At 47.0% G+C, this 13088-nt stretch overlaps 1 protein-coding gene and 1 long non-coding RNA gene across 4 annotated transcripts in view; one reads left to right on the top strand and one right to left on the bottom strand.

Annotated features, from left to right (window-relative positions):
- Positions 1-2011: 2011 nt before the first annotated feature.
- LOC113879014 lies at positions 2012-4769 on the bottom strand. Its single transcript, XR_003507178.1, has 2 exons — positions 4521-4769; positions 2012-4182 (listed from the first exon to the last, which is right to left on the bottom strand). It is a non-coding gene; the product is annotated as an uncharacterized LOC113879014 (long non-coding RNA).
- Positions 4702-13088, top strand: part of ROPN1L (rhophilin associated tail protein 1 like) — a 31923-nt gene continuing 23536 nt past the window's right edge. Inside the window, exons 1-3 of one of the 3 annotated variants that reach the window (XM_027520256.1) lie at positions 4702-5052; positions 5364-5537; positions 11809-11932. In XM_027520256.1, coding sequence (XP_027376057.1) covers positions 5407-5537; positions 11809-11932 — 255 coding nt within the window. In that variant the 5' untranslated portion in view covers positions 4702-5052; positions 5364-5406. The remainder of the gene's footprint in view (positions 5053-5363; positions 5538-11808; positions 11933-13088) is intronic. The other 2 variants (XM_027520258.1, XR_003507177.1) reach the window with 2 other exon arrangements.

Raw genomic sequence — 13088 nt, 5'->3', positions numbered from 1 at the left:
TATCGGAGAAAAAGGAAAGGACCGCAGTGAGGGTTACTAAAGTGCCCTTTGTGACAAAATTCCTTTTTTCCTAGGTTCAGTTTTGTTTTGTTTTTTTCTATGATTTTTTTTAAAAAAAATCAAGTGTATGTGTATTTTATATGCAATAGTGGTAGGTGAAATGCTGTTTGACCCACAGGGTATGTATAAGCTGTGAAGTTGAAATTTCACAGCAGAGGATGTTGTGCGCTGAATCTCAGTAAGTGGTCATCAGTTCCCTCCCCCTCACTGTGCGACTTGCAGCCACTCTTGTTGAAACGGAACCCACATCACAAGTGCCATAAGGGTCTGCGGAGGTAACACTCACCTCACCGCCACCCTCATTTACTGTGGTACTGTCTTGTTTCCAGCACTGTCCTTAGTACCATAGCGGAATGAAGTATGGGATCTACCTTCAAGGAGCCCAGTTAGAATGTAAAAGAACAGGAAAAAATGAGCAAAAGGTTCTATTACAGGTATGAGTAAAACGCCAGGAGGAACACAGAGCAAGGACGCACCTGGCGAAGTCTGTGATGAGTTGACTGCATCCTTCATTACTGTCACGTGAACACAGCACCCCAGCTCCCACACACCCACAACTCCTCTACACCCTCGTGCGGTCGACTTCTGCGCAGACCCACGTGGCACCACAACTGTCCATATGTCAGTACTTAGTAACCCATTGTACATTGTTTAAGCATCATCTTTTTGAAATTTCTTCCTTTACATATATATGTAACAGGGCCCCAGCCTTTCTGCTCCTCCATGTTTGTTCTGTAACTCTAGGACAAGATGCTTCATACCTGGGAGCCCCATTCATTCACTCATTGGTTCTTTGCTTAAAATGATCAGTCCCTTCTTCTAGCTGCACAAATCCAATGTGTGATGGAACATAAGAGCCCAGAAACAGACCTACACACGTGGTCTGGTTTTTGACAAAGGTGCAAAAGTGAACAGATGGTGCTAGAGTAATTGGAGATCCAGATACAAGATTAAAAATTGATCCATGTCTCAACATTTGCAAAAAGTAACTTACAGTGATTACAGTCCTAAATGTAAAACCCTAAACTGTGTAACTTATAGAAGACAAAGGGGAAACTTCAGCCTTTGGTTACAACCCCAAAAGCACAATCAATCCCTGGAAGAAAAATTTGATGAATTGGGCTTTATCCGCTCTTTGAAATACACTGTTTAGAGGACAAGAAGACAAGTCATGGAGTGGCAGAAAATATTTGCAAAACATTTCTGATGAAGTGCATTTGGAGTAAAGAAGTCTCTCAACTCAGCAGTAAAATCTATTTGCCTATTTTAAAAATGGGCAAAATTAATACTTAACTAGAAAGTCTATATCAGTACTCTTGCCTGGAAAATCCCATGGATGGAGGAGCCTGGTAGGCTGCAGTCCATGGGGTCACTAAGAGTCGGACATGACTGAACAACTTCACTTTCACGCATTGGAGAAGGAAATGGCAACTCACTCCAGTGTTCTTGCCTGAAGAATCCCAGGGACGGGGGAGCCTGGTGGGCTTCCATCTATGGGGTCACACAGAGTCAGACACGACTGAAGCAACTTAGCAGCAGCAGAGAGGCTACATAGATGACAAGTCAGCACATGAGAAGATGTTCAACAGAATTAGCCATAAGTAAAATGCGTGGTTAGATAGTATCACGGACTCAATGGACATGAGCAAACTCTGGGAGATAGTGGAGGACAGGGAAGCCTGGCATGCTGCAATCTGTGGGGTCTGCAAAAAGTCAGACGTAACTGAGCAACTGAACAACAGTGCAAATTAAAGCCACAGTGAGACACCACTACATACCTAACCTATTACTAAAAAACACCATCCCACATCCTGATGAGGTGGAGGAAGTGGAACTCATACTGTGCTGGAGGGAATGTAAAATGGTACAACCACGTTGGAAAATAGCTGCACAGTTCTTAAAACATAAACTTAACACTCCTAGTTATTTGCCAAAAGATAAAGTCTGTATGAAGAGTTCTATATGAATGTTCATAGTAGCTTTATTTGTAATAACCCAAAGCTGGCAACAACTCACATGCCCATCAATAGGTAAGTGGATAAATGATTATTCATATAATGAAATATTGCTCAGCAACAAAAAGCAATTCACTATCTGATACACAACACTGATACACCTCAAAATGCTTATGTTGAGTGAAAGACAAAAAATGTATGCTTTCATTTATATAGAATTCTAGAAAATGTAACCTACAGAGATCTGTAAGTAGCAGATCAGTGGGAGTGGGGTTTGGCAAGGAGGGATTTGAGGGGTTTCAAAGGTGCATGAAAAAATGGGGCAGGGAGGGTGTGTGGGTGTGATGGATGTTTGCTGTCTTGATGGAGTTCTGGTTTGACATGTCAGAATTTAACGAGTTGTGCAGTTTGCTGCATGTTAAATTACAGTTCTACTTTAAAAAGTAGTATGTTCATACATTCTCGCCAGTGGACCATTTCATACATTCTCTTTCTTTAAAGCACCTCCTCCTCCTCCTTCCAGACTTTTGGCTGATGTTTTTCCTATTTCAGCTAGAAGATAGACGCAATCAGAAGAGAACTTCTCACAGGCTCACACCATCACCCCCGCCCGTTGTGTTTACCAGTCCCCAGGCAGCCTCCCCTTCTCCAGAACAGGTCAGACCTCAGGACGTTTGCACTTGCTGTTGGCCATACATTAATATCCAAGCTTTCCCCAACCTCATTTCTACACTAAAATGTCTGTTTTAGGGAGTCTCATCTAAAATTGTAGCTACTGGAGCACTCCTGTCTCCAGCTTTTTTCTCTTTCATATTTAGTAATATTGTACAGTTTACTTATCTCATTTGTACTTGCATGTTTTTCCTCACTTGAATATAAGCCCCAGAGATTTAAAAAAAACCCAAAACTATTTGGGGATTACTACACAGCTTCCCTGGTGGCTCAGATGGTAGAGAATCTGCCTATAATGCAGGAGATTAATCCCAGATTAATCAATCCCTGGGTCGGGAAGATCCCCTGGAGAAGGGAATGGCTACCCACTCCAGTATTCTTGCCTGAAGAATCCCGTGGACAGAGGAGCCTGGTGGGATACAGTCCAAGGGGACACGACTGAGCAACTTTCATTTTACTTTTTCTTTTTTTAACTGTATTTCAGGACTGGGCCATATTGGGCATCGAGTAAATATTGTTAAGTAAATGAATGGATCAGAATCAAAATAATGTATATATGGTTAAAATAAAACCTGAAAACCATCCTCCAGAGGCAAGCACTTGTCAGTAGTTTGGTGTTTGTTCCAGACTCTGTGTAAGCATGTGTCCACAGGTACTTTTATCAACACCTGTGTCAGGTGGCATGAGCCCCGGGCAGCTCTGTGGCGTGCTTCTTTCCCTTCATATTACTGAACATCTTTTTATCTCAGTACATAAGTAGCTGTCCCATTGAAAAATTTATAGCTGTATTGTATTCCATTGTGTGAATAAGATTATGATTTAAGTTTTCTGAAAGTTAACTCATTTTATTACATGCTACAGTAAACATTTTTGTCCATATTACTTAGTATTTCTGTAGGATAAATTCCTAGAAGACTGCTAATCATCAAACATATTTAAAGTGCCACGTTGCCCCATTAACACTTCTCTCTCTCAGTGTATGAAATTCCTTGTTTTCCCATAACGTTAAATAGTGCCTATTTTCAGTTTTGCAAGTGCTCTGAATTTCGAATCGTGTGTCTTCACTTGCCAGGTAGGCTTCATTTTAAGTTGCCCAGTCGAGGAGTTGTGTTTGGGGCCTCATGCCTCTAGGGAAGGAAGGAGGGCTTGTCGGTGGCCCCTCCTGGATATAGTTCGGTCTATTGATGTAGCAGGTGTTCATCTTCGTGCCCAGAGAAAGCAATGCACCCCACCCCGGTACTCTTGCCTGGAAAATCCCATGGACGGAGGAGCCTGGTAGGCTCCATGGGGTTGCGAAGAGTTGGACACGACTGAGCGACTTCACTTTCACTTTTCACTTTCATGCATTGGAGAAGGAAATGGCAACCCACTCCAGTGTTTTTGCCTGAAGAATCCCAGGAACGGGGAGCCTGGTGGGCTTCCCTCTATGGGGTCGCACAGAGTCGGACACGACTGAAGCGACTTAGCAGCAGCAGCAGCAACAGCGGCTTCGTGCCTGGAGGCGGGAAAGGAGAGGTCGGTCTCAGGCCTGTTTTTCCCAGTGTGGGTGTTAAGGCCACCTTGCAGCAGCCAGCCAGGAGACCCGGAAACTAGGCTTCACACCTTGTATGCTACCCTAGTCAGCATCCACCAGAATGGAACAGTTTCTCCTACCCTCTGACCCCAAAGCTATCGTATCGGGGAAAAAAAAAAAAAAAGTAACATTTTCTCCCAGGCCCAATTAGATCGGCTCAACCCCACCATCTTATTTAGGAAAACAAGTTAAAATCTTTCGGCTGGAAACTGCCACTCTCTAAAGTGACTTTTAAACCGTTATCTGAAGAATGAGTTTACCGAGGGTGCCGACTGGGTCCGGGCCACTGGGAACAGCGCGTGCGAAGGCGTGGAGGTCAGACACGTGCTGGACAAACGGCCAGGGGCTAGGTTCCCGCAGGGAGTCTCGGGCCGCGGGCACATGTCAGCTCCCAGGACCTCAACGGCTTCCTTCCACGGAGGCCAAGAGGCATCTCGTTCCAAAGCTTCACCGAGCCAGTGCAAAGGAAAGGAGGGCATTTTTCGAATTCGCCGCTCACAGTTGGTAGTGAGAAATCGATCCAAACGTCCTCTTATTTTAATTGAAATGTTCCGCTAGTGCATCTGTAAACTACCCGTTTACGCAAAGCGGGCGCCGAAGCCAGACTGAGCAAGCACATCGCTCCCGGGACACCAGACCAGCACAAGCGGCCAATCCCGGCTCGAGGCGTGTGCGCCTGCGCGACGCCAGAGGGGCGGAGCCCACGCGCGCGTCTCGGTTGCCTGGTTACCGCTGCGCGACAATTAGGAAGGGCAGTTGGCCCTCATTTTCAGAGGAGCCTGCGGAGGAGCGGTAAGATCCCTTCGCCGCCGCCCGCGCCTCGGAAATTCGGACCCTTGGCCCGCCTCCAAACCCGAGACCCCCCGCCCCAGTCCGCGCCCCACTCCAAACCCAGGGAGACACGGACGGCCTGGCCTGGCCCAATTTAACTCCGGGACCCCGACCTGGTTCCGAATCCGGGACCCACACCCCCAGACCACCGGCCCCGGCCAGGCTCTAAACTCGGGACCTGGGACCCCGGCCCCGGAGCCCCTTGGCAGGCACGTCTCCCGCGCTCCCCAGGCTGACCGATTCGCCCTTCTTCTCCCCCTTCCCCCCCTCAGCACACCTTGGTTCTTCCAGCTTGGTTCTGGTCTGCGGAGAGCGATGCCGCTTCCCGACACGATGTTCTGCGCGCAGCAGATCCACATCCCCCCCGAGCTGCCGGACATCCTAAAGCAGTTCACCAAGGCTGCGATCCGCACCCAGCCCGCCGACGTGCTCCAGTGGTCCGCGGGGTAAGCCCTCCTTGGGCCAGCCCTCCTTGGGCCAGCCCTCCTTGGGCCAGCCCTCCTTGGGCCAGCCCTCCTTGGGCCAGCCCTCCTTGGGCCAGCACCTGCAAGAGCCGGCCCGTCGGCATGTCCAATCGTGCCTAGTGAACCCTCCTACCTGGACCAGTGGTCCAACCTTCAGGACACAGACCGAGTACCGATAGAACTTAACATCGGTGGCATCTACACCTAAGTATCTGTCTAGGAAACATCATGCATTATTGACCATGAGACCAGAAATTACTGCACAATGTCCATTTATCTACGTAGTGACACCTCCATTCTTAGAGAGTGGTGTTTATGCAGGTAGACTGAATAACACGGGATAAAAAGGTTTTGCATTGTGTTATAAAAGTCAAACTGTCACAGTCCCTTTATTTTACTTGTGAAATGATTTTACAAAGAGAAATCTTACGCTTATGTTCCTTGTCATCAGAGAATCCCCCAGGATTAGGTACTTGTTGAGTTTGTTGGAACCAGAGGGACTGGCTCCAGTTAGAGTAAACATCCCAAGAATGCAGTAAGGTTAAACTGTCCATCATAGTTCACAGCACAAGAGACTTGACAGTTTCTTGCAGCAAACATTCTAACCATTTCCAGGAACAGATTATCAATACTTTTAAAGTCACAAGTCAACAGACCTTTTGTGTGTGTGTGTGTGTGTGTGTGTGTGTGTGCGAGCGCGCGCGCACTCAGCCTTGCTCAGTTGTGTCCGACTCTTTGTGACTCTCTGGACTGTAGCCCACCAGGTTCCTCTGTCCGTGGAATTTTCCAGGAAGAATACTGGGGTGGGTTGCCATTTCTTCTCCAGGCAGAGATCTCTACCCAGAGATTGAACCCGAGTCTCTTGCGTCCCCTACATTGGTAGGAGGATTCTTTGCCCCAGCAGACTTTAGAATCATTAAAATAAATCGTGATGCTTTTACAGGAAAGCTCTTTGTCCTTTTGCAGTAAACAGACTCAGATTCAGAAACTCAAATCTGTGGTCACAAGAATCAGTAGAAATTTAACTTTTTTTTTTTTTTTTTTTAGTAATGAGAGTGTCAAATTTTGCTGAACTTCTCTATGAATTGTATGACCAAAGTGAATTATTATTAGGATGGCTGTAACAGATAACCACCAAATGTGATGGCTTAAAACAACAAACATCTCTGTTCTCACAGTTCTGGAAGCCGAAAGTCCAAAATCAGTTTCACCAGGCTACACTCAGGATATTGCCGGGGCTTTGCTCTCAGCTGGTAAAGAATCCGCCTGCACTGTGGGAGACCTGGGTTCGATCCCTGGGTTGTTGGAAAGATCTCCTGGAGAAGGGAAAGGTTACCCACTCCAGTATTCTGTCCTGGAGAATTCCATGGACTGTATAGTCCATGGGGTCACAGAGTCGGACACGACTGAGCGCCTTTGACTTTCACTTGCTGTCTCTGGAGACTCTAGGGAGAATTCGACCCCTCCCCTTGCCTTTTCCAGCTTCTGGAGCTGCATTCCTTGTGTTGTTGGGCTCCTGGGTCCTTCCTCCATTGCCAGCACTGTGGCGTTCTCACATATACCTCTGCCTCCCTCCTCTAGGAACACTTGTGATTGCATTTAGGAACCATCCAGATAGTCCTGGATGGTGTTCCCAGCTCAAAATCCTCTCTCAAATACATGAGAAACTTTGAGCAAGTATTTGCTCAAAATACATGCAAACTCCCTGTTGCCATGTAAAATAAGATCCGCAGCTTCTGGGATCAGGGCCAGGGTATCTTTGGGGCCCTCACTGCTCCTACCAGACGAGGCTGCTGGTTACCCAGTACTTTACCTCTGACAAATGCTTCTGAAAGACTCTTTAAAGGTTCTTGCCCCAAATCGTGGTCTCTGGGTTTTTTTTTTAATAATTCATTTTATTTATCTGTTTTTTTCTTTTTAGTTATGCTGAGTCTTTGTTGCTGTACACTGGCTTTCCCTGGATGTGGAGAGCGGAGGTTACTCTCTAGTTGCTGTGCTCAGGCTTCTCACTGGGGTGGCCTCTCGCTGCAGAGCACAGACGCTAGGGCGCACAGGCTTCAGTAGCTGCAGCATTTGGGCTCAGTAGTTGCGGCTCCTGGGCTGTAGAGTATGGGCTCCGTAGTTGTGGTGCATGGGCTTAGTTGCTCTGTGGCATGTGGGATCTTCCCAGACCCGAGACTGAACCCGTGTCTCCTGCATCGGCAGGCAGATTCCCATCCCTTGGGCCACCAGGGAAGTCTGTGGACTCTGGTTTTAACCATTATTCAAGCCTAAATAAAAGATACAGCTGTTTCAAAAGAGTTTATTCATATTTTACCAAACCTTCCAAGATTTTTTTTTTTTCTTCTTGGAATGTTATATTTGGTAACACTTTAGAGGCAGCGCTTTTAAGCTTCACTTTAATTGAAAAGGCTTAATCAAGAACCTTCTGAATGTTCCATGCCACTAATTTCATTTTTAAGAACAATTTTGGAGTTGAGGAGAAAAAGCAGGCATTGTTCACGTGTCTCTGCTCACTCAGAACAGAATCTGTTAGGCAGAGATGTTGTTCAGGAGAACGTAAAGTGGTCTTTGAAAGATTTTGTAACAATTGGGGTTAAGACAAGGCAGGAGAAGAAATAGCCTATGACACAAGGACCACGATAGGAAGGAAAAACAACGAGAAACCAAGCAGGGAGCCAGGATGCGTGTGGAAGTGACTGCTGCGGAAGGCTCTAGCAGGCACTCACGGGAGGGTTCTTGTCAGACGAGGTTGTCAGGAGGCAAAGGTGGGCCAGCCTGGCTCCCAGACTCTGCTGTGACTCCGCAGCCCATTGGCTGCACCTGATTATGTCATTGAGCCCTAAAGGCTTTTGCTCACGTGCGCCTTCTGTGCATGTGACATAAGTTGGCCTGGCCGCTCAAGCAGGGCTCCTCCACCCTGGCTCTGATGGTGCTTTGACTATCCAGACCTTTGTCAGCAAAATGATGCTTTTTAATACACTGTCTAGGTTGGTCATAGCTTTTCTTCCAAGAAGCAAGCGTCTTTTAATTTCTTGGCTGCAGTCACCAAAAGCTCCCTGGAGGAGTGTGAGGCTGTCCTGTGTAGGCCCTTAGCAGCCTGCTGACCTGCACCCACCAGGTGCCAGTAATACCAGTCAGCCCCAGCTGTGAAAACCAACGGGGCCTCCAGGCACTGCCCGTGCCTTCTTGGGGAGGGGGCACTGCTCTAGAGGCTGCCCCGAGCCTGGGGCCTGCTCTGATGACTGATGAGGAATAATCTGGGTGGTGGTTGTTCAGTCGCTCAGTTGTGTCTGAATCTTTGCGACCCCATGGACTGCAGGACGCTAGGCCTCCGTATCCATCACCAACTCCCAGAGCTTGCTCAAACTCATGTCTATCAAGTCAGTGATGCCATCCAACCATCTCATCCTCTGTCGCCCACTTCTCCTCCTGCCTTCAATCTTTCCCAGCATCAGGGTATTTTCCAATGAGTCAGCTCTTTGCATCAGGTGGCCAAAGTATTGGCGTTTTCAGCTTCAGCATCAGTCCTTCCAATGAACACCCAGGACTGATCCCCTTTAGGATGGACTGGTTGGATCTCCTTACAGTCCAAGGGACTCTCAAGAGTCTTCTCCAGAACCACAATTCAAAAGCATCAATTCTTTGGCACTCAGCCTTCTTTATGGTCCAACCCTCTCATCCGTACATGACCATTGGAAAACCCATAGCTTTGACTCTACAGACCTTTGTCAGCAAACTGATGATTCTTAATATGCTGTCTAGGTTGGTCATAGCTTTTCTTCCAAGGAGCAAGCGTCTTTTAATTTCTTGGCTGCAGTCACCATCCACAGTGATTTTGGAGCCCCCCAAAATGAAGTCTGTCACTGTTTCCATTGTTTCCCCATCTATTTGCCATGAAGTGACAGGACCAGATGCCATGATCTTAGTTTTTTGAATGTTGAGCTTTAAGCCAACTTTTTCACTCTTTTTCGCTTTCATCAAGAGGCTCTTTAGTTCTTCTTTGTTTTCTGCCATAAGGGTGGTGTCATCTGTATATCTGAGGCTATTGATATTTCTCCCTAGTCTTGATTCCAGCTTGTGCTTCATCCAGCCCAGCATTTTTCATGATGTACTCTGCATACAAGTTAAATAAGCAGGGTGACAATAGATGAAAACCCCAATTAGGATTAACATGGTCACATGAAGCACCCTTCCCCCAGCCTGGCCCTTTAGGTCTTCGGATCTACATTTGTCTAACTCACAGCTGCCTGCCTCTTAACTTTCCCTCAAACTATCAAGTTAACGAAATATGACTGTATTTGTCCTAAAAGCATGAAAACAAAATTGAATTTGAGGGGTGGAGAGAGAAAAAGGGTGTGAGATATAAAATTCCTTTTAGTCTGTTGAATGTCTATTTACCTACACTTTGTTACATGTTCTGAGATGTTTCTAATTATTCACATATCTAAAAATTTTTATTGGAATAGAGTTTATTTACAGTGCTTTTTTAGTTTCGAGTGTATAGAAAAGTGATTCAGTTATATATATATCCATTTTTTTTAAGATTCTTTACCCATATGTAGGTATGTGTTTGTATTAGTCGCTCTGCTGCTGCTGCTGCTAAGTCACTTCAGTCGTGTCTGACTCTGTGCGACCCCATAGACGGCAGCCCACCAGGCTCCGCCGTCCCTGGGATTCTCCAGGCAAGAACACTGGAGTGGGTTGCCATTTCCTTCTCCAATGCATGAAAGTGAAAAGTGAAAGTGAAGTCGCTCAGTCTCGACCCCATGGACTGCAGCCCACCAGGCTCCTCCATCCATGGGATTTTCCAGGCAGGAGTACTGGAGTGGGGTGCCATTGCCTTCTCCGATTAGTCGCTCAGTTGTGTCCAATTCTTTGCGACCCATGGACTATATAGCCTGCTAGGTTTCTCTGTCCAAGGAATTTTCCAGGCAAGAATGCTGTTGTGGGTAGCCATTCCCTTCTCCAGAGGATCTTCCCAACCCAGGGATCGAATCCAGGTCTTCTGCATTGCAGGCAGATTCTTTATCATCTGAGCTACCTGGGAAGCACCCTTTACCCCTATAGGTTCTTAGAGAATCCTGAGTAGAGTCCCTTTGCTATACAGTAGGTCCTTGTTATATATATTTTTATGTAGTAGTGGGTGTATGTCAGTCTCCCAGTTTATCCCTTCTCTCCACATTTCCCCTTGGGTAACCACAGTTTTTCGTATCTTTTATATTATTCCCGTGACCCTGGATGGTTTGGTGTTTTATTTTCCTGGGCATATCATTTCTTTGATGGTGGGAGAGTGATGTGGGCAGCAAATGGCATTGTTTCAGGAGCCGGTCTGCACTGACACACGCCCCGGGGGAGAGTTTTGCAGAGACCCCACGTGGCACCCCTCCCCCTCCCACAAGAAACTCGATGTGCACCCCTTCCTGAGTTGTTGCCCCAAACTCTCTCCACGCCCTGCTTGTTCCCAGGATTAGCAGCCATATCCACGTCCCAGAAAGGAATAATTAAGGGGATAAAAAAGTACCAAGCAGGAAAAGTGAAGGGTAGGGAATGTCAGCACCTGACTCAGCCAATCAGGTGACTTCCCTGCTCCAGGGGGTTTCTCAGACCTGAATAGGCAGAGATGCTTGAAATCCTGCCCCTCAAAAAGCGGCAGGGCCAAGTCTGCAACTGTCCAAGTGGCATGACCTTGCACGCGACCTTGCACTTGAGTTCATATGGGGCCCTGACCTCCACCTCCTCTGGCAGCGTCTCTGGCCCCGGATGGGTGTTTGGTTGGTAAAAGCACATGTTATTGGAGACCCCCAGGCATGCCAGCCGGGGGGTCCCTGAGTCTGGAGCTGCCGTTGTCCCTATTGTGCAGACAGGGAAACTGAGGCACAGGAGAAGGTGCAGTCCAAGAGCTGAGTGGAGAAGCCAAGAGGGGAGCCCAGGCCAGGGGCCCCAGCCCGGTCCTCCCTCGTCACGGCCTCCCTCTGGGGTCGGTGATGAAAGTGCCTGAATTTGAGGGCTGCTTGTGTGTCGATGAATCCGCCTGTCAGTGCAGGAGATGTGGGTTCAATCCCTGGGTTGGGAAGATCCGCTGGAGAAAGAAGTGGCAATCCACCCCAGTATTCTTGCCTGGAGAATCCCACGGACAGAGGAGCCTGGAGGGCTACAGTTCATGTGGTTGCAAAGAGTTGGACACGACTGAGCGATTGAACAACAACAGCATGTGTCGATGAAGCTTCAGAGATGTCTGTTGTTGTTTCAGGTATTTTTCAGCTTTGTCAAGAGGAGATCCACTGCCTGTGAAGGACAGAATCGAAATGCCCATGGCCACTCAGAAAACAGACACAGGCCTGACTCAAGGACTCCTTAAAGTTTTGCATAAGCAGGTATCAGAGTCTGTGATCAGTCAGCTGAGCTTGAGATAAAGCTTCAAGACCTCCATGGTCATCTATCCACAGCCCTGTGTCCCCTGCAGGGAACCTTTGAAATTTATTCTCAAGGAGGGAATCTTGAATTCAGTGACCTTCCTCTGGTTTAAAGAACCCAAGATCACTGTTCACAATTATATAGACATACATTTTCTTTTTTTTAAGTACTTGCATTAAGATGCAAGAGGCTGTTGGACCAAAAAGAAAGGTTTGAAAATATGGAATTTCAGACATGGGGTTTGCAAGATACTTTTTGAAATATGAGTTTAAAAACTATGCTAAACATGATAAGCTGCCACCTTCTTCATCTGAAGGGGTATTTGGTTTCCAGCCCTCCTGAAAGCCCTCGAGACCCACCAGCTCACTTGCAGAGTTCGTAGAAAGTGTGTTTTATCGGAATGATCCGGCCGTATTGCCAAAACTGAGATCAGTGGTAGAGCCCTGAGTTTTAAAGTAGCTTGTCCCCATTATGTGTTCCTGACCAGGGTGCTGACTTCTACACATGGGATTCTCCCATGGCTTTCTTGCTTAAGGGAAAGCGAATAACCACAGAAAGGGAGAGGTAATCTGGGGAAAGACACGAGAAAATTGCTCAAAGCTCTTCCACGCAGAATACTGCTAGCAGATCACAGAAGTCACCTATTTTTCATCAACTTGTCTTAAAATAGTAGAAGGAATACATTTATTTTCTGGGTTAAAATTTCTCCTGTTTAACTGTCAGCATGATGCAGAGTTGGATTTCATTTGGTCTGTTGAAGTTTATTTGTGTTGTGAAGTGTTACAGACAGACAGACAGACAATCAGGCTCCTCACGTCCGTGTGCTCATTTCATTAAGTCGTAACATGATGCCGTGTTCGCTTCACAGTCCTTTTTTCTCTCAAGAGGTAACTTGTTGCCAGTCTCTAGTTCCCAGTACCACCCTGCCCTCCGCTTCCCTGCTCATGCACCCCAGCTCCCACGGCACACACACAACCCAACCCCCCTCCCCTCCCCTAGTGGTGGGCTAACGGTGTAGTGAATTCAGAGTTCATCTTTGAACAGGGATAGGTACTCTATTTAAGTCTTTGCAAGCATTATGTGAGTTCTTGGGTCCTCAACTTAACATCGGTTATG

Source organism: Bos indicus x Bos taurus, chromosome 20 (genome assembly GCF_003369695.1).
Source record: "Bos indicus x Bos taurus breed Angus x Brahman F1 hybrid chromosome 20, Bos_hybrid_MaternalHap_v2.0, whole genome shotgun sequence".
In the NCBI taxonomy this organism is placed as follows: Eukaryota; Metazoa; Chordata; class Mammalia; order Artiodactyla; family Bovidae; genus Bos; species Bos indicus x Bos taurus.
The sequence above is the reverse complement of the archived record's forward strand: the minus strand, read 5'-3'. Positions and strand labels throughout refer to the sequence as shown.